General features: G+C 38.2%; 1 protein-coding gene across 1 annotated transcript in view; it reads right to left on the reverse strand.

The window, feature by feature from the left end:
- Nucleotides 1–847: 847 nt before the first annotated feature.
- Nucleotides 848–22,528, reverse strand: part of LOC129277248 (LIM domain transcription factor LMO4.1-like) — a 34,889-nt gene continuing 13,208 nt past the window's right edge. The window contains exon 2 of the mRNA XM_054913452.2: nucleotides 848–1,121. Within this exon, the coding sequence (XP_054769427.1) occupies nucleotides 848–1,121 (274 nt within the window). The remainder of the gene's footprint in view (nucleotides 1,122–22,528) is intronic.

Raw genomic sequence — 22,528 nt, forward strand, 5'->3', positions numbered from 1 at the left:
GATAATAGCAATAAACATCATGCCTTCGCTTTATTTTCAAGCCCCTAAAATCTAATTAGCATATAATGTCCATCAACCGACATCTTTTCCAACATGGCTTTAAGCAGTTAAAAGCAGAGGTCTTAAGAAGCGCAGCGAGTAAGTGGCCTCCATCGTGACTGTGCGCCATTTCTATTGTTAAAGTCCATTGGGCATGAGTAAGTGGATGAAAGCTTGCCTACTAAAATGTGAAGGATGATAGGAACCTAGCAAAGCCATGAAAAGTCATCCAAGCCCAAACAAATGAAAGTGTTTATTTCTGTCTCATCTTGGTTTCCAATGCAAATTATCCGAAGCTCTTAATGACGGATAACGGCCCTACCAATGAACAATCCCAAATCATGCGGATCCTTTATTACCTAACTCAAATCGCCACCACATTTACATCTCCTTCAACATTTTCAGAGCTATTGACCCAACAGTATATTCCCCGATCTTGTAAATTAAACAAGAACCTACATTGCCATTACTTTATTTTATTGTTTTAATTCCATGCAAAATTATCCACTAAGGATTACTGACAGAAGTACAAATTAAGACCAATTATAGTAAGAGCATTCTAAATTGTATCCAAATTTTGTGGCTGTTATCAAGTTATCAATCATTAGGCCTATGAACTATCGCCAGAAATGTTCATATTTGAATTTATCCTAAGCATTAGTTGAATGGAACATTTGAGCCCCCCCCCCCCAAAAAAAAAAAAAAAATTGATACAGTTACTAAAGAATGATGTTTATTCTGATAAAAAAGGGCGAGCAAAACAGATTTGGATACACTTTAGAACGCGATATCAATGAGTCAGAGATGGTTATGTGCCTACTCTATTACCCGGTCTCAGGCCGGGGGCGTGGCTGGAGGCCATGGCGTGATGCGCCGCTGACTTGCAGAGCTTGCTGTGGTCGTTCTCACAGACGATACTGCCGTTGACTAGCGTGTACCGATCCCCAGTATGCAGTTGTATGTGGCATGAGCTACAGGCAAAGCACTTGAGGTGATAGACCCGGTTTTGAGACCTCATCACGAGTTCGTTAGCAGGGATCTGTTGCCCACACGCTGTACATGCTCCGCTTGTACCAAATAGTCTGCAAAGAAAAATAAAATATAGAAAGAGAAAACAAGAATAAGTATTAATCAATACATCACGAGCAAAGGATAAAACATCTTAGGTCTACAGTAGGGTTGTAACGAGTCACTCAATTTTTGGTCGAGTTGAGACTCTTTTAGAGTTTGTTGAGTCGAGTCAGTCGAGTCACTGTCCAGATGTCTATGGGAAAGAGTCTTGGAATACTGCTCGAGTCACTGGTATGTGACTCGAGTCATGGCTTGATTACAGGAGAAGAGTAATGGAGCAAGTTCTATTACTTATCATGTGATCGGTCCGACATAAAATAGGTCAATAACTTCACAGAACAAAGACAAAAGAGTAACGGATGCGTTGAGATACTTTGTTCAAATTACAAAAATACATCTCTTTTGTTTGAAGTGATTGATCTTCACCGGGTGTTGCCAGGCCTAGCAACAAGCAGTGTTTGCAGACTGGGTTCATTGCATTGTAGTTCAATAACGAGATATCAACTGATATATGAACAAAAAGAAGAGGCAGCGGCGAGAGGTGCCAGTGTATTTTGATGGACTGGGCAAAGTTGCCGAAACTCTCACTAGATTTGAGATTTTGATTTCTTAAAATAAAAAAGAGTTACCATTAAACCAATACTATTCCATACTCTCTCCTTATTCTGACTTTATATTTGATCCATTTCTTATATTTTGTTGATCGCTTGGTAACCATGGAGTCATTTGCTCCCTTGCCCGGTATGGCGCCAACCTTGTAAAATTTGAAAAGTTTACTAAACATAATACAGCAGAGAATACAAATACAAAATTGTTGGAAGATATGAAAAGTAACACCGCATGATGTAGGGCTGAGCAAACTAACATGTTTGACCCACCTAGCGACAGATATAGTTAGGGGGAAAATTCGCATTCGGATATACTTTCGTACCCGTAACTCGAATAATCGGTAAAAAGATTGCAACAGGTTCTATTAACATGTTTAAAGTAATATTTATGATTTGAATATAATACCACAAAAATAACTACCGTATTAGTTCGACGCCGAAACCCGAGCAAAAACATGTTTGAATCAAAGCTGATTTCCTGTTTTTCCCCATAAATTTGAAAGTAAAACAAAATCACAGCCAAATCAACAGTGTTTATACTCTTGGCATTATGAAGAGGAGAATAGAAAGTTCACTGCTCCCTCTATCTCTCTCGTCTCTCTCGAAATGAAAGTGAATGTGTGTTATTGTTTCACGAAGATAGATCCAAAGTAAGATAATGTTTTTAAAGGCCTTATCACTTTCAAATTGAGCGGCGCCCTATCAAAAGAAAGAGCAACTGTTACATCTGCAGATTTGCGATAGGATAAAAACAAGACATATGTCCACAGGAAATCTAGGAAGATGGTGAAAGGGAGTGAAAGAGACGAAATAAGAGAGAAAACATGAAATAAAAGGTGTTTATTTTAGCTGAAAAGCATCGAACATAAAAGCTGAAAGGGAGAGGTGCTAAGGGTATCGACAACTCATCACCATTATGCCGCGACCTCCCCCGCCATTCTACCGCTAACAACCTGGTAGCAACACCAATGGCAGTGGTCGAAACTTCCCACCAATCTACGAAAGCACTGTAAACAATATGAAACATTACAACGTGTTCATTTTACCACGTTTGTATCCATTCATCGAACGAGCAATTCATCAGCGACGAACAAAAAGAAACATCGGAATACGATCTCGACATCGAAATCTGCACAGAGAGTCGGAGACAAACAAAAAGGTATGAATGGGACCATAAAGTTAAACGCGAGCGGAATGATTGGTAAAACATGTAAAATGTGTTGAGAAAGCCTTTGACACTTGAACATTCACACCGGATAAAACACAGGCCTAAATGGTTCTTTGTGACGAGGTGATAAATTCAAATGCGAACTGACAAAACGAAACATAATCATGATAATATCAGGCAATGGAGCAGTAAAAAAAAAGTTCAAATTAACTGAAAGTGATCCAGACGCGGACGACCCAGCGACTCAAAGGAGAAATACCCTCGACAATAGCTTGCAGTAAAGATTGTCAACAGCTTTTATCATTTTTTTCAATGACACTTGAAATTCATAAAAAAGAAAACCGTAAATAAAAAAATGTATCGCCTTTAGCATGTTTAGTACGGATCTACTACTTGTAGACGTCTTGAAATGCGCTGTGTCTATCACAGTCATGTATCATTTTCGGTGATAAGTTTTACATACATCTCCTCGCCTTCCTCTATATCTGGAAATTGTACACACTTCCCAACGCTATATAGTAAAGATCTCCTGTAAAATCGTCTTAAACCCTTATTAGAATGTAAATGGGCGTTTATAGTGTATCAGTTCTTAATTATTTCAGTGTTATATACATTTTTTGCTCTAAATACTTATCAGCTTATCCACTTTTGAGATCTGTCTAATTCAACCCTCTTATAATATCATGCCTATTTAAAAGGTTTTAATTAAAGGTGGGGGTGAAACAAGGCGATTCAAAGAAAAAGATAGAGAATGTGGGGCGAGTGTCAGAAAAATAGAGAGAGAGAGATAGACAGGGAGAGTGAGAGAGAGAGGGGGGGGGGAGAGAGAAAGAAAGAGGGTGAGAGGGGAGGGGGATGAGATAAAATGAGAAAAGTGACGGGATGTAATATGACATGAGAAAGAAGGGTGACGAGATGAAAAGGTCGAGCGTTTTTTTTTTCTTTTTTTTAAAGAGAGAAATACTCTCTTCAAATTATCAGATCAGAGTCCATGAGCGCACTTTGTCACTTATCTGATCAATATGTCCCCAGCTATCATCCAGAAAACGCCTGGTAATCTAAATCTAAATCGGTTCCCGATCGATTAAATGGCATCTCTCTTTAGATAATAGCCCCCTCTTCACGAAAACCGGAGGAAAATTCGATGATGTGACATATAGCTTTCATACCACAACCCCGGCCACTAAAAGTTCGTAGGAATAACAAGTTCGAATCCGACCAGACCTTTCCCTTGTGATGCATGATATTATAACATATACTTCTTCTAACCGAAGAAATACAAATAATACGAAGAAACAAAAATAAGAAGAAAAAGAAAACTTCCTTTTATTCAAGGGCAATTAGGGTTGGAATTTTCAATCAATGTTTAGATTTGGGGGGATAACGAGCCACAGACAATTATATGAAAATAATTATTGTTGTTCTGAATTATGTATTCATTATATTCATGGACTTTTCTTTTAGAAGGAATTGAGATGCGGATACATGGGACGAAATTACAGCTTAATCATGTTAATGCCCTGGATCAAGTAAAATGAGGCCGATTTAAGGTGCTGTATGAGAGGATAAGAAGCTCATCTGAAGATAGTTTCATGAAACTGTTTTTTTTCTTCAAGTTACGAACAAACTTACAAACAACTGGATATAGCAAGCTAATGTGTGCGCAGGTCGCACCAACGAATGAAGTTGATATAGGCTGATAAATAGTTCTGCTACCCCCCCCCCCACACAAAATCTAATCTTGGCTGTAGGTAAAGTGATTGTGACGAAAATACTTAGTTTTTAGGGCAGAGTATGGTTTCTGCATTCACATAATCAAAATCATTAGAATAAAAAAGTCATAGTTTGCAATTATGGCATAAAAAACTTTCAACTCAATAGTGGCATTACATGAACCAGTCATTCGTAGACAGGTAGAGATGAGGGTAATTTTACGAAGAGATTTATGAAACCGCCCTGCAGTAATTTACAAAGGATTTGGGAGGTGTTTATACTTCTGTATAAATTGAAAAAAAGGATGGTTACATGTTTGAGATCGAGATAAGGTAAGGAATCTAGAGCAACAAGAGAGTGACGAACTTGACGATAATGATATTGAAAAAGAAAATGAAAAGAAAGGGGGATGGATACGAAAGGAAATATATGGCTTGAAAGAATGACGAAGAGAGAGGTAGCGAAAGAGATCAAGGGAGAATTGAAAGAAAAATAGTCGAAGAGAGGTAAAGAGAAATAGAGGTAGAGCAAGGGCGAGAGAAAGGGAACAAAAATAAATGGAAGTTGAGGTGGAAATAAGCAGAATGTAAGAAGACGCAGAAAAGAGATGGAAATTTGAGAGGAGGAGAAGTGAGGGAGATTTAATTTGACAGAAAGCTTCTTCCTCCTCAAAAGGAATATTCCGGAGTAAAATCAGCTTCCATATTGAATTTATTCATGGCAGTCATCATAATGCGATAACCACGGCAATAATGGGATATCACTTCCTTGCGAGACATGTTCGTGACACGAGAGACTATTTGAAAGCTTTTTAAGAAGCACAGCTCAAGTTCAAGAAAATAGCACGATTTGACATTACTATCATCCAGAATAAATCACTTAAGTATTCTTCAGGATTTGGCGGACACCCCCAAAACAACCATCGTCATCTCGCTTCCATTTCTATTTTGCTGTTTGCGCCATTCTATATTAGTGATATCGACACAACGACATCCCCAGTCCCTAAGCCATTAGTGGAAATTACGATGATTAAAACGCTAAATTTTTGAAACCTTTATTTGGCGTAATGGTTTCATTTCTGAAAAGCGGCGTGCGCCAATTTCAGCCCATTCCGCCTTCACGAAGCTAATATACCCGCGCTTTCGAAGCAGCTGCGTTGCCATAGTAATTGTGGAAGGAGAATTAAAAGGAAATACTCTCTCATCATTTCGTTGCAAGTTTGCGATGGATCATGGAAAACTTAAAAAAAATTGGATTAAGATAAATGAGGTCTCTCGTACTTCCCTGAGGAGAGAGGGGGACAGAGGCGGAGAGGGGAGACGGGGGGGGGGGTAATCTTCACTATTCAACTTATCGTTTATCTAAGAGAGTAATACCATGTAAGCATTCGCATGCTAGGTGATAGCGATTCTTGAGAGGAGAGGAATAAATTTTTCAACATTTTCTTTTTGATTTCTCCTCTCATCACATTCTTTCCTGTTTCCATGAAAACAAAAATTTGATGGGTGAAAAAGAGGAAAAAACAGACGGGTGTTTGCTGCCCATTTCTGTCACGGACCAATGTAAGCTGTCTGCAACAATAGACGATTGACAGGACGAATAAATAGAGATATTTTAACCAAGGGGTTGCTCGGTTATGAGCTCGCCTGCCCAACATGGGGTTGATAAAGCAGCTCTCTAATGATAGCACCCGCTCGTCTGACAACGACGCGACACCTTCAAATTGAAATGTATGGTGGCCCTTAGGGGACAAAATCGATTGCAAAGCGTGCACACCAGCCTTATACATAGGTTCTAGGAGCAACAGATGAAGGGGAAGTACGCCGCGATAATTTTGTCGCTAACTTCAGCTGCCTACCCTCAATCACCTATACAGTTCACTCGCAGTAATTTTGAATACTTTAGACAGAAAAGAGGCACACGAAAAAAAGGAAAAAGAAACGGGTAGCATCCATGCTCAGTGGTAAAGAAAGCAAGCAAATAAGTAAAAGAAAATCAGTATATTGCTCCCGGGTATAGTGAGTTAAATGGTGTCGCGTGCCTTCCAAATCATGTTTTCCCTTTACAGTGTAAGAGTTTGCTATCGTTAACAGGAAAACACCGGCGCCACATAGCTCTAAAGAAATATAAAGAAAAAGAGGTCGCTATGTTCTCCCATCTACTTCGAAGACAGTCTACATAAAACTGGGCGACTCATGAGAGATTATCCATTACATCTTAATTGACGTTATGATCTCTTTGTACGATTATAATCCACCCTAATTACATTTTTTCTCGTCAGTTCGTAACCAATCACTCGCAACCAACTGGTCGTTTGGAGGCCTAGGCTCTTCCCTTCAAGTAATTGTGACCTTTTCGTTATTTTAGTTCTGACAATAAAATCGACATCAATGACGTACTTTCAATTCGGTAATTCCAACCTCGATTACTTCCTTTTAACCTGCAATATGAAGTGCATAGCCCCTGACAATTATTACCCTACTTAGCTTCCGTGCAATCTACCGAATCAAAACTAGTCCTACTTATCTAATTTTAGAATAATAAGTGTTGGATTGATATCTCTGTTTGGTGAAGGCAAAAGAAGAGAAGTCTTGATTATCGCACTTCCCTCCCATCCATAACACTGCTTTCTTAGGACATGCAGATAAAGATTTATTTTCGAACTAGACCAAATGATATTTTCTGTTTTTCTTTTCGCTTAGGCAATAAATCCAAGAGGGGTTTCGTATAATCGCTGAAGTCCTGAGTAGTCAAAATGTCGGAAATCGGTTATCAGAACCGTTTAGTTGTAGACGAACATGAGGCTTTCAAAAGTACTCCACTCTGTGTATTCTTCTCAAATTACGAAATGATAACATACTTTTATTCAGTATATGCTCAACTTCGTTTCATCTTAAAGCAAAATAACAGCACATGATATTTTCCCAAGCTGATCATGCAGACAATCGGTTAAAGGTAATTATCTACTGATAATTATATGCTGCGCTTTTTTTTTTCCGACTATCGTAGTCAGCAGAGTATGAGTACACTTTAGATACTAATTACAGAGAACAATTTATATTTAGATTATAATGGGAATGACAAGCAAACCACTTGAGCTTCAATATCAAATTTTCTTTCATTGTCCATTCAAAACAATCTTTACAAAAATCTCCTTTCTTGATCATCAGTGCAAAGAGGAAATCGAAGAGGAAATGCCCTAACATGTATTGCTACTTCCGGAAAATTCAGAAAAAAATTCTATCAGGATTGACGTGAAAGGGAGGGTGCTCAAATAACAACGTAAGAAACAGAACCTAGGAGAGAGTTCGGTTTGCCTCAAGGATAGCCCTGACAGTGTCGGGTTTGCACTGCGAAGACACATTTTGATCTGCTCCTCTTCTCGCCCTGGTTTATCGGGCTAATCTGAGTGAAGTTTGGACAAATCGAGTTCAAGAGAAGTCAAGTTGCGGTGATTTACTGGAAACCTGACCAACACTGATGGTCCATTTCGATCAGCCGACTTCTCTGCGACCATGACGACTGATGCTTTCCAACGAGTTTGACGGTAATCGGACGTATTCACCGCAGGATGACAGAAAAAGACACGTTCCCTATCTTCACTGCCACTCCTCATGCTCGTGAAATGTCGCCACAAAAACAGAAAATGCAGATAAACGAGTTTGTCATCCCTGAGCCTCACACGTGAACCAAATTTCACGCGAAGGTAATACCACCAAGAGAAGCCACTATTCATTTGTAAATCGGAATTCTCACGTTAATGTCTCTTCTTCATCATGTTAAACAAGAAAGCAAAACGAAAATGACATCCAAACTCACCCAATTTTTCGCATCTCCAAGATTTGGATATTGTGCCCAAACATGCCAAAGAAAGCAGTACAGTTGGGTCCCGGAAAAAAATTGCTCTAGTACTTCAAAAGATAGTCGATTCAAGCAGAAGACAAAATTTGCTTTCGGACATCAGAGACCTAGTGCTTGCAATTTTGTGCTAAGATTGCCGTTAAGGGAGTTAACATGGAAACAGGGCAAGCAATGATAATCAAGGTATTCATCTGTCCATGGTAGTTACAATAATGGCAAATTTACCATGATGATAGTCGTGAGTCTTTATGAAATAGACCCAAATACTTGTTGATTAATGGCAGTTACGTCGTGAGACCAAGATGATCATCTTCCATGCAAACACGGCAAAGAAGATAACACATCATGAACTTACGAATCCTTCTCTAAGATGCGCTACATGAACATCTTACTCTGCTGACTACTGGGTTCTCTAATTCCCACAGGCTTTGTACATGGACCACCAGGTTCCAATGGGCAATGGGGTCTTGCGTTCTCATCAGTTGTGCCCATCGACTTGGTAGCACACCCTCAACGTTAAATCACATTGGCTAAGATTTCACGGAGCGTCTAAAGAAACACGAGAGCTACATCTTCACTCCCCGTTTCATTCCAAGTCCTTATCTGGCATGTCTAACGCAAAGAAAGTATCAGTTATCTGGGGTTAAGTATGTACACCGTTCACCTGATCACAGAAGATAGAGAAATTGATTTACTTTGAAATAACGTTTGCTGTTCTTCTGTAGAACAAGAAGGGTACGAAGAGAAGTCACCTCGTCGGATCTGATTGAATAACACTTTGAAAGTACGACTGATGGGATATCGAGAAAGGGGGCAAACCGTTAAAAAATAAGAAATTACACATTGTACAATATGTCACTATGATTTTTAAAGTGAAAAAATATAAAATTGTGCATGCTAGTTTTTAAAGAAAAATTATTCGACCCGAGAAAAGGTAATAGTCTATTATCTAGCATTTATAAAATGAAGTGAATCCTCACGATCAAGTGATGACTGATGTTACAGTTTACAGATGTTGGGAAACACTGCCAACTTCCCTGAATACAGACATAAAATGATGACAGCAGAAGTAAAATGATCTATTGGAAAAACTGCCTTAGGAAACTTTACTCTTGACCCGCTCTTATAAAGTTTCCCTCTATTTTTTTTTCTTTTTTTTCCTTCCTATTGTGGAACACCATCCTAGCTGTCAAGTGTACATTGTGGAATAAATAAAACAGTTATCTTTCCAAGACCCACATGCGCAGGTGCAATTTCCCCGACACCTTTCACCAAAGGGTGAATCAATGTCACTCTAGAAGCAAGTCGATGAATGTAAATGGAAATCCAAGCAAGCAGAAACAGAAGAAGAAAAAAGGATAAGTGGGAGGAGGGGCGAGAAATTAAGATGATGACAGTAAAGTTAGAGTAGCAACATTTGCAATGCTGTCACGGTTTGTTGCCTTAAAGGCACTGCGGGTGATACATACTTGCTTGCCGTGCTCATCACTGCGCGCACCATCACCCGCGTATTACGCGCGCATGGACGAGTCGACACTGCATAGCCGCCCGTGCGGAGGGGCTAATGGCCCGCGCTGCTTTTCCTCGCGGGACAATTATTCGAGACAGAGCGTTATGACAAGAACGAGATCGCGCGGCGGCTTCGTGCCCAGGGGTGCAATTGTTATGTTTTTGTGGAAAAAAAGAGGGAAATGCATCATCATAGGGAAAATGTTGTGAGTGCAGAACCTTAAGAATAGAAAAGAAAACGGTGAGTGCGCTGAGAGGAAGATTGCAAAAATGAGAATGGGAGAATCAACGGGCCGGATGGAACAGGTGAAAAATCTTTATGGAACACAGTTGGACCGCAATGATGGGAGAAAAGTGTTAGGATTTCTAGTTGAGATCATGGCTGTCAACAGCAATTGAGGAGGTGGTCGTGAGGTGGGAAAAGACAGTCGTAGAGAGAGAGGGAAAGAACGAGAGAGTGACAGAGAGAGAGAGAGAGAGAAGAGGATTGAGGAAAAGGATTGGAAAAAGTGGTGAAAGACACAAAAATCAAATAGAGGGAAAAGGATCAACAAAGAGAGAAAGAGAGAGAAAGAATGAGACGGGGGGGGGGGGGTGGGAGTCGTCGCCAGAGGAAATAAAGGATGTTGGAAAAATAGATGTATTAAAGGCATATAAAGGTGTGGAAGAGAGGGACATATAGAGACAGAAAGAGTCAAAGAGAGTGAAAGGAGATGGGAAGAAATCGATTGAGGTTTGGCAGATGCTGGTTTTTCTGTCAAGTGTACTCTTAATGGTTTCATCTCGAGTATCGTGGCATCTAAAATTCTTCCTTTGTACTTCTTTTAGTCCTTCGTTATTTATCCGTCCATGTTATGTTTGTCATGCCTACGTTAGTTCTCACATCTTTTCCAAAAAGGCTTTAATTCTTATGATATATTACATTTTCCTTTTTAAAAAAAAATCACAAAAACACCCATACACTAATTTCTCTTTCGTAGTAATATTTCCTTAATCTGTTCAAAACGATCAACATCAATCAACACTCGTAAAAATGAACAAGGTTTATCTTAGGAATCATTCTAATGACAAGGTCTGCACGCATTGGGATTATCTTATAGCATAATCATGATAATTCTATCTAATAGAGCAATTTTATACTCTTAACAACAAATCAGTAAAAATTACTAGTTAAAAGGGTCAGCTCGGTGCAACTGTTTTTAAAGTCATATTTGACAATTTTCTAGTCGTATTTACTAGAACATTTACTAGTTATTTCTGACTAGAATATATGTCAGAAATGTGATTATCAGTGATTGTCATATCAGTTGCACACAGCTGACTACTGGTCTGGTCAATTTGACTGATTTGTTTTAAGAGTGTAACATTCTGTTGATGTCAAAGCGAATACATTACGTCCTGTCATTAGCGCCCCCATTTATTTTTATTTTTGAAAATATCATAGGATTGTTATAAAATGCATAAAAATCAAAGGGAAATACTGCATCATTGTAAAGAGGCAAGGAATTCCTGAAAAAAAAGGTTGATTTGAAATTCTGATCCATAAGAAAGATGAATGTGAATTATAATGACATCATTAACAGGGGGAAACAGAGCCATTATTGTCTCACGTAATAGATAATGACATAGCATGAAGAAAAAAAAATATATGGAAATGCATAATTTGGTTTCATTTCGCAGATGCCGGTTGTGATAATTGTCTTTGACGTTTTTGCTTGATAGTAACCAAAACGTAAAAAAAAAACCTTCCTGCAGAGTGAATGCTAATTTTCTTGATGTATTTCCCCTCCCATGTCCCATTTCAAAGTCCCTCGTTCATCGTAAAATGCTAACTAGGCTTTTATTAGATCAGTGATATGAACATTATAGATTCAAGCCAGACACCCGATGCTCGGCAGAAAAATGAAGACGTTGAAGAAGAAGAAAAAAATCTCCATGAAGAAATTTTGCCCATTACTTGCGCCCGCATCCCATATTCTGCAGCCTGCCTGTTTATATCGAAAGTGCCTAATATTCAAATCGAATTTCCCATTAAAACTGTCCCAACGAATCTAGTCAATACTAATTGATAACGCAAGACCAAAATGTCTTACTTTCGTCGCCGAAGGCACCGTTTTGTCGAGGCGAGACGTTAAATTCAAATTATACGCAATTAGTGACGTCACAACGCGTCCATATTGTGAATCTGATACGAAATTGACGAATGAATCACTGCACGGGGTAGTCTAGTTCCAAGACAATATCATCACGTCTTCTCAAATGTCTAAAGCATCATTCATAAATGCAGGAACTTGTTTCAAGACATTGAACATCAAATCCAAAATTGCGAAATAAATCTTGATATTCAATTCATCGCTGAAATAACTCCTAAGAAGAGGATATGTTTGTTTTCAAGTTTGAAAGCAACACAGACATCCCATTCAGCCTTCTCCCCCTGACTATGTCACAAGACATGTGCAGCCAATTAACAACTAGTGTTGATTCGCGAAGCAAAAATTGTTATCGTTTAAGAGATCATTGTTATCGCTTACCGATCGTCAAGAGACGGTAATTTATTGTGGCATGATTTCGATGTGTCTCTTTTACGTGACGCGCTGAGAATTGGTTAACGCAAGGTAGGTTTCATACATGCCTGTATTTATGAAGTTATCAAGCTTATCGTTCTTCATGTGACTTCCTTCTTCTCTAGGCAACAAACAGGACTCGTTAAGAAAAGGTGGGAATTAGTTCACTGCAGAACAAATCCATTAAGTCTTCGAAAGTACTAAAACCTATTTAACCACACGTCTGAAACAATGCGATATTCCTCGGTTATCAATAATAAACAGCGGTGAAAGTCAAACCTAAATTCTGCCCGGAGCAAGTTATATTATTAGAACTGTCCTGTCCATAATCGCCTGTTTATGATCACAAGAAGAGTATATGATATCGTTTTAGTTTCGCAAGCTGCCACATCAGAGCTTAAAATAAAAAGGCAATTAAACTTCAAGCGACTGGTTTAACGATTGAAAAATATATTCAGAAAATCATGAAATAATGCTGACGCAGCTCCAGAACCAAAAATATTCTATTCCACTTCAGGAAGCGTTGACGGGCAAGAAAAATTATAATGGACTATAATTATAACCGTAATTACAGTTCGGGTGTTTCAAACTGAGTTAAGTGCGACCTGTAGTAACGCGTTCGTACACATACTTTTAACGCATGATTGTCGTATATCTGGTGATTACGCGTTCAATCGCGTTACGTGATCACGATCTGACCAATACGATGTACAATACTGCATGCACTCGTAAGCAACGTGTAATTCTTTCTTTTTAAACACCCCAGATCAGAAAGTACACATTCAATCACCAAAATCAGGTCTTTTATAACTTGCCTGACGAAATTTCGAAACCTATTAACAAATTCTCATTACTGCGATAAAGTGTAAAATAAGTGTCTTCTCCCTGAACTGCGTAAGCATTGTCGTTTTTGTCAACCATAATTCATTACGGAAAATATTGACTTATCACTTTGATGTTGAAATTTTGAAATTTAAACGAGATTGGGATTGGGAGATAATATTCAAACAATGCACACAAAAAATCCTTCTCAAAGAAGGCAATCATTTTATTAGGCCACCAAGCCATCCCTTATCACACCCAGGAGTAGCATCAAGTAGATGCGATGTGCGGCCTAAATGTGATTCTTTTTTCCCCTCCAAATAAAAATATAGGCCTACATAGCTGCACGAATTTGGTTTATTATTTTCAACACCCCTTTCTTCCTTTCTTTCTTTCTTTCTTATTATCCTATTTCTGTCACTTACGTATTACTCGAAAAAAAGTGGGGAGGATCGTTCCCTAGCCACTAGCCCTCGTATGTGTCATCCATGTCCCCACTCTGTAATCATGATAATACCGATCTTCTTGTCAAGCATCATCCCTCCAGGTAAAAGATGGGACTATTATGGGAAAAGCAGGAACGTCGAGTTTGGCTAGGTCCCGCCTGTCCATCCACTCTCACTCCTTTGTCATAATACCATAGACTTACAACAACAATTAGATGCCCTGTAATGGAGTCGAAGAGATGCCTTCATATTTCGTGCTATATTGAATAGTGGTCGGCGGACCCTTTAGGGGCATACGATGCGCTCTGGAGGAATGGGGGCAAAGTTGTACCTTAATGGGGGTGTGGTTCTGCACCCCTCTTTCGACCAAAATGAAATCTTACGTATACACGCACTTCCAATAATTCCACATTTCATATTTTAGAACTCTATTATGAACTCCGCATAGATTAAAATGATTACTTTCCATTACCTCATTATACATCAAGTTAATTAAAATTGTTGAGGGTTTATGGGTAAAAAAAGATCGATGTTCATGTACGAGACACACTATTCCTCCTTGAACACCTTCTCTGAAACAATGTCCGTTTTCTGGTACTTTTCTGGAAAATAGAGAGAGTGTAGTTGTAGAGACACAGGGGTACACGGTTACCCCTTGAGTACCCTGTCTAAACACCCTGCCATCGTTCCCTCCCTTGTGTTAAGGTATGCCTTGATGTAAATACTATTACTGAGTATAGTAAATAGACATCTCGCCCGGCGTGCGATTGACGAAACGGGAGCAACTACAACACTCATCATAAAGTGACGCCGGTTAATAGCGGTGGTGATGATAGATAACATGATATCAATCGTTTGTCAACCATCTTCACTTACCTTTTGAGTAAGGAATTCCTCTTTCCCCCCTCTGTTCCCGCCATCAGGCGGTCCGGATCCATTTCACACTTTTCAGTTAACCCTTTATGGTGCAGTCACACCTAAAAATTCCACTCCAAACCGAACGATGTTATTCATTGGATATAACCATGATAACGTATTGGTTTTTCGGCGGTGTGGCTGCGGTTCGACAATGTGACTGTGTCAAAACGCAATCAAATTGAAGACATCACGCACAACAACATTCGCCTTTTTTCTCCTATATCAATAAAAAATAATGAAATAAATATCAGAGCACAAATCTTCCTAAATGATTTTTATTATTCAAATATTACTTTGAAAACAAATTCAACTAGTTAACCTTCATTCATTGCACGTAAATCTGAAATAAAAGAGGCCGAACCGGGCACACAATATGAAGATATTCTCGTTTAAAAATCAAGATATGAATCGACCTCGATGTACTGATAGCGATATGACGGAAACAGATGTTATAAGTACTAGGTTTCATATTGTTATTTTGATAAAAGAGCGTAGGAATAAAAGAGGGTCGAGTATTGTCGTAGGGGGATCGATGAACCCCCATTTACAAATAGCTCGTTTGTTGACGAAGAGCTTGTGTGACAGTTTTATAAACAGAGGGTGCATTTGTATTACTCAATTTCATATTGTCTTTCCCATAAAATTTGTGGATGGTAGAAATCAAAATGGAATCGGATCATGAGTTGTGGAGCAACGTTTCAATGTATAAAGACTTTTTTAAATCCTTCTTATATCGGACATAATACGGATGTGCTAGAAAGGTAGCGAAATACACTATACAGAGACAAATCACATTCACAAGGACATTTAAGGGTTTTGCCAGAAGAAGAAGAAGAAAAAGAAGGAGAAGTAGTAGTAGTACTCGTAGTACGTATTAGTAGTAGAGTAGTAGTAGTAGTAGTAGTAGTAGTAGCAGCAGCAGCAGCAGTAGTGACAGTAGCTTTTAGAGTATTAGTGGCACAAGTATAAGGTGAGATGTAGAAGTAGCAGTAGTAGCAGAAATACTATTAGTAAAGTAGGAAGAAAACTAGTGAAATGAATGAAAAGCGAACAAATTTAAGAAAGGTAAAGAACATTTCAGACAAATTTCAAAAATTAGAAAAAAAGTAAAAATACTAATATTATTTTGGGTCGATGATAAGGTAGAAAATAGTCTCGTCAATTCTAAAAGTGGTATATGACGCTAGATTTTTTTTAATTCTTAACGAAGAGTTTTATGCTTGGGAAGAAGGGGGGCGCAAATCTTTAATATAATCTAGTTCGGCATCTTGTCCTTCCTCTCTCTACTTGCAAACCTTCCAATTAAACCATTCTTGACGATATAAGCCCGCTCTCCGTTAACCATCCGGAAATCGTACAGGTTCCCCCACGACCCGCTCCCCTCTCTCATCAAAAACCGAGCTTCGAAACAACTTCACAGGTCCCTCGCAATTATTGTTCGCCAGATATTAAACTTTACCCACGAGACTCCAACAAGAGGAAGACCCCTAGTTTTATTAGAGAGTCGAGAGTAGGGGATTAGGCAAAAGAAGAAAAGAGGAAAATGCCTTGAAGAACGATTGAAGTAGGTTAAGAGGGAGAAGGAGGAGAAATGAATCTATTCTGTAATCGAATGGAAAGCATAAGCTATTAACGCGTGCGTCCATCCATGCCAAGAAGATAGATGTGCGCGGCGCCACTTTATATACCTTAACATTAATGAAAAGAGTCAGCTCAGAGGAGAGTGACAGAGAGCCAACAACACAGGGTAAAGAGGATGGTGATTGCGCAGGTGTGCTACATGCGTGGCTAAGGGAGTCCCAACCCTATTAACGTCTTTCCTTCTAGACCTACCATACTCGGAGCCGAGCTTCATTTTAAAGAGCCCGATTCCACTATATCACTTTAATCAGACACTCGCCCTCACTCAAAACGCTCAAATAATACCACTCTGGAGCAGGAGACAAATCGAGAAGATGCTCTTGTGTTGAAAGACCACAAAAAATGAGGGGGGGGTGAGATGGGGAGAGAGGTGAAGAGGAGGGATAAGAGGTAGGGTAGACAGAGAGGGAGAGATGAAATAAATCAAATTAAAGCCTTGACACACCTTCGTAAATTGCACCTCGCTTTCAGAGAACATTATTGCTCTGTCTTTTCTCCCTTCCGTCTTCTTAAAACTCCAATCTCTTTTCGTATCTCGGGAATTACCGCGAGCCAACAAGGTCGAGGCACTTTCATCTAAATGATTCGTTTACATGGGTACTTACATGCCACTCACTAGTCTTCCTACAAGGTGCCTATAAAAGAAAACTTCTTCTCACTGAAGTCTTTGGTGGAGAATTAATACAGTATGTATGACACAAGACTAAGAATAATTCCAAAAGATGGAAAGAATAAGCTAATTTCTACATGAACCAGGACACTTTCCATCATCATCACCAACAACGTAACAGCGGCGATATGGTAGCCACTTCGGCGATACTACAACCATCATTGCCATCGTCATCTTTTACCACTACCATTCTTTTTGCACCTTAAAAGCACTCGAGTCACACTTCTTTAAATTACTTTTTTACTTTAATAGTGTATTTTCACCCATTCAAAAATCATACTTTCCATGCACTTCCAATTGAAATGTATATAGAAACCAGCTATGTATAGTTTAGGCTAAAAATAAGCCCGTCAACGTTTTCAAAATGATATGCACCAGGATTTCATTAAATGATATTTCGTTTCGTATATTTAGGTCCATATAACTCATTTTTTCATCCATCCCAATCAGTGTATACTTTAAAAGGAAATGCTGCAAAAAACATTTTCACGTAATAGCAATTATAACCAAAACTTAATGACATTCCTAAGTAATTCAATATCAATTTGAAAATGAAACAAAATGTGTTTGCACAGTGTTCTTACAGTAAGGTAAATATATATTTATTCGTAAAGCATCTACAAGTTTACACCCACATTGCAAAACGTGATACGTTAAAAATACATAATACTAAAATGTGTAAAATGCCATTTGTAACCCTGGTAACGGAAAAAAACTAATTTGAGCATTGGTGCCAAATAGTGCCTTGGAAAGTGTAAACATAGCTGTATAATTACATCAGTGATCCATTATATTTCCGTGACTACATGCATTAAAACGAAATCCCGACATGAAAACACGTGACATAGCATGCCCTTCGCAAATAACAAACTGATCCCTTCCGTTCAAAATCCGATCAGACATAGTTATTGATATCTAATGACACTAATATCCTTCTAAAAATGATACATTTGTAATTCACTTTCAGATACATTGGCTCCCGTAGATTCGAGGGCAATGTTCGGTAGGAAAGTGCGTGAACTACAGAGGAAGGTCATGGGTGTGATAATTTGCAATGCTTTGGAGAGGTAGAACAATAGGTATCCTCGCGCACAGTGTTTTAATGTAGAGAGCTGATTTGCTAATTAACGATCTCCAACACTGCTAAACAAGTCGGAGAAAGAGACATTTACAGATGGACTTCCTGTCTTCCTTAACTTAAGTTTAATTGATCGCACGTTGCTCATCAAATCGGCAACAAGTTCATTATTTAACGGAGAATGAAACCCCCGTGGAAAAGGTTAGGTTGTTGCATTGCCAATGGGAGGAGCACCATAGAATTGGTGATTCAAATGCTCATATACCTTTCTTATACTTGGTCCAGTTGTTCTCAAACTTAAAGTAGCCTTTATATCCTTAGTTTGATTTTTCTGTTTTTATACAAGCTGACTTGTTGCAAGGGATTCTTTGTCCTTTAGTGATTCCTTTTTGTGGGATATCAGGTGGAAGTTACTCTCCATGCATTTTTTAATGTATTGTAAGCAAAATATCATAATCTTTAAATGCCTTCCTTTAAACAGAATTGGAATATTTAGTATGAGATGGAGGATATCATACACTCTTAAATGTTGGGCAACATACTGTCCACACAACAATTGGTTAAAATGATATCAAACTCTGGGAAGTTTTCAACCAATACTGTGTAGATTTCACCCAAAGCACACATTATTGATTTAAAACTACCCAGAATTGGATAAAGTTTTAACCGATTGTTGTGTGGACAGTATGTTGCCCAACATTTTTAAAGGTCAAGTCCACCCCAGGAAATGTTGATTTGAATCGATAGATAAAAATCAGAGAAGCATAATGCTGACAATTTCATCAAAATCGGATCTAAAATAAGAAAGTTAAAACATTTTAAAGTTTCGCTAATTTTACACAAAATAGTGATATGCACAATTTAGTCACATGCAAATGAAAGAATCGATGATGTCCCTCACTCATTATTTCTTTGGTTTTTCATTCTTTGGATTATACAATATTTTACAAATTTGACAAGAAGGACCAACTTGACTGAACCATAAAATGTGGAACGGGGGTAATTCCACATGTTCAGGTAAAAATAAAACTTTGTGCATATAACTGTTTTCTGAAATCAAGCGAAACTTAAAAATGTCATAACTTCCTTATTTTTCATCCGATTTTGATGAAATTTTCAGTGTTATGCTATATAGTTGGATTTTTCTCTTTTTATTCAAATCAATTTTTTGTTGGGGTGGACTTGTCCTTTAAGAGTGTACATTTTGAAGGACATTTAACTCATTTACTACAAATGAAAATTTAGTCTGTTAAACTCTGTTTCTATTGATTGATTTTGGCCAAATCTTGGCTGGTGAATATGCTTCTTCTTTAATTCTATTTTTTGTGGTATCATCTTAATCTTTAGTTCACTGAATAGTTATCTTTAAGCCCTGTTCCCCGCAATTTTCCGTTTCTAATATCTTAGCAAGTGAACATCAAATGAAATTCTTTTTTGTATTTTTGTAACGATAATCATAACCTGACATTTTTTGCGATTATACTGCATCTAATGAAAGTTTCTATAATGGGCATAATGGGATACATATATAGCTCTTACGAAAAAAATGAATTATATCTTGTAGTTGGGGTAATTAGCTTGTCCTCATTTTCTATATTTATCTTACATAAAGCTCGGGTGACAATGATCATCGTAATATGCGTGTGCGTCCCATTACGCACCACATGCATTTCGACAAGTTTGTGCGTACAGTTTGTGAGATGTTCACACGCACGTATGGGTGGTATCACTATACACACATGCAAATTACCTTCGGAAAGCCCCGATATTGATTTGGCTATGGGAATGTGCTCCTCTTACTACCAAAACTAAAGCGCAGGCCTTGAATTGATGGGGCGGCTTTGGAGCATAAAAAGAAGAGATATAAACTCAGAAGATTACACATAACGTATGAAAATTAGAAAGAAATATGGGATGGTAAGTAGAACGAAGATGATTATAACGCCAGCCATTACGGCAAACGACACACTTAGGACTAAGCATGCTAATTCGGGATGCATTAGGGGGATACTGGATTTGACAAAAAGCGAAGAATATCTTGTCAAATAATGACATTATAAAATCCATTTATTATCTTCTAAGTATCCTCGTCATAGACACTCGACGGGCCATATGTTAGCTTTTAAAGTCTGTATGCAGTGAGGCGATAATATAGATTTGACTACATTATCCACATTTTCTTTATAACAGGTTTTTATTATTTAACCGACTATATGTATATTGGCAATAGTTATTCCTTAACAGTTAACACAAATACACGAGGACACTAAGAATAGCATGTTCATTATGTTAGTGGACGAAGACCTACACACATAATAGGCGGCATACTTAAAACTTTCCAGATTGAATATTTGAAATATGACTCTGCAACTTTATGAATGTACTTTTTTCTCTCCTTTCGCACAATGTCGTCTTGGTTATAAAGAATTTGTTACCAAATGGCGAGTAGAATTCTAAGTCACTTTGTAGGGTGCATAATATGAAAAGGGCCATTTAATATCTAGCTTGAAATGGAATATGTAATGATACTCCCTCTGGCGATAGAATGTGGGAGAAGGGAAATTAGGCTTCCGTTCCTGTCCTGTTACATATGAAAATAACACTCTTTTGCTCCCTAAAGCTTTTAAGTAAATGAGTGCAATTTGATACGCAAGCAGAATGAGTTTCTTTGCGGGGAAAATTATTTTTGCCAATCTAAGCGTGAAATTGGTGTAGGGAAAGAAATATGGAAAGGAAGTGGGGGAAAGGATTGCAGAAAGATAGAGAGAGGGAGAGTGAGAGAGTGAGTTTGTGTAAGAAAGGGAGGGAGAGTTCAGAAAATTAGTATAATAATTTCATTTCCCGTGAGATTATGGGGGGGCGGGGGGACACTATAGATAGTAAAGATATATTTCTTTAGAATTAAATATACGAAACGAAATTTTAATAATACATATTATATAAATACTTTAAATAGTACCTTTTCATGAATAAACACGAAGTGACATGTTGAAAAAATAATAAGTCTAAAATTGCAAGTCCTGAAAAATCAATGAACAGAATTTATGCAATTTACCATTTGTTCAAGTATTCTCAGAACACACAGTAATCAAATTTTGCTCCAATAAAATGCTGTAGTGGTATTTTCCTAGACAGGGTCTTGTTTTCTGGAATAGCAAATTCCAATCTTTTCTCGGCTACATTAGAGGACGCAATCGCGTTCCGGATGAGTGACGCTTCTAAAACTGTGAAACTTGGCGCGTTGTAGCGTTGTCAACGCAAATTGAGTTTCACCAAGCGTGGACGATATTTCGTTAAATCATTACTTCATTAAACTCAGCCCGTCTTTAGGGGCTGGCGATGTATACCCACAGCCTATTTCAGCGTAATTCCATAGGGTAATGGAGAGAAGAAAAAAATTAACGACGAAGCGCATAGTTGATGGGTGAGTAAAAAGTAAGTGAGAAGCGATGCATGCTGGTCGGCCGGGTTCGCAGACCCTTTGTATGCGATTCAATGAACTACGTGAGCATGCACCACGCTCCATATCATAAATTGAACATTGTCATTTTTTCTCTCTCAGTACTTAGATTGACATGGGGGTCGATGTAACAGAATGTATTGCTTTAAATGAATTCCGACATTGACATTGGAGGCCCTTCCATTTCTATGAGATCTGATGTTATCTCAAAAGAAGAAAAAAAGTATATACAATTCTGAAAGCGAATTCTGACCCCAAGCCAGCTTAATTTCGTTTTAGCCAACCAAAACTTGAGTGAAAAAGAATTAACATATTAATTAACAAATGCAAATGTTGCTTTTAACTTTATCTTAATATGTATTTCTGTAAGTATGTCTTTTTCTACAACCCCGCCCCCCTCTCTATCTCTCTCACTTAATTGTCTCCCTCCAAATTATATTGATCACTGATATAGTATTTCTTCAGCTTTCCGAATGACAGATCTCTATCTCCATCCCCGCAATCATCATCGAGCAAAGTAATCGAAAACCAGAAAAGTTATTTTTCAAGGATAAGGTTTTTGTAAAAAAAAAAAAAGATAAAAAAGCGAGGGAATGCTGCGAATCCAGACGGTGAATATAAAACATAAACCACCTCTCTCTGGCTTCTCTACATTGATTTATATAAAAAAGAACTGACGGAAAATAATGCTTCTGAATATGCATAAGGGACAAAATCGGATTATCTTGCGCATCGTATTCAAAGATCCTTTTCGCGCACTCAGGCGTACAGTCGTTTCGTTGGAATAAGTATCAAGGAGGTTTGGTTTAATGTGTCGTGCAGAGATTAAGTGTGATAAAACTTCATATAAGCCTGTTCATGGAGGCTAATAACCCGGATTTTAATATTCAATATTCTATGTGCATGTACCCATGGGGCTGCTAAAGGAGATACAAAATCCGAAGATGCTTTTAGGCGCCA

Source organism: Lytechinus pictus, chromosome 15 (assembly GCF_037042905.1).
Source record: "Lytechinus pictus isolate F3 Inbred chromosome 15, Lp3.0, whole genome shotgun sequence".
In the NCBI taxonomy this organism is placed as follows: Eukaryota; Metazoa; Echinodermata; class Echinoidea; order Temnopleuroida; family Toxopneustidae; genus Lytechinus; species Lytechinus pictus.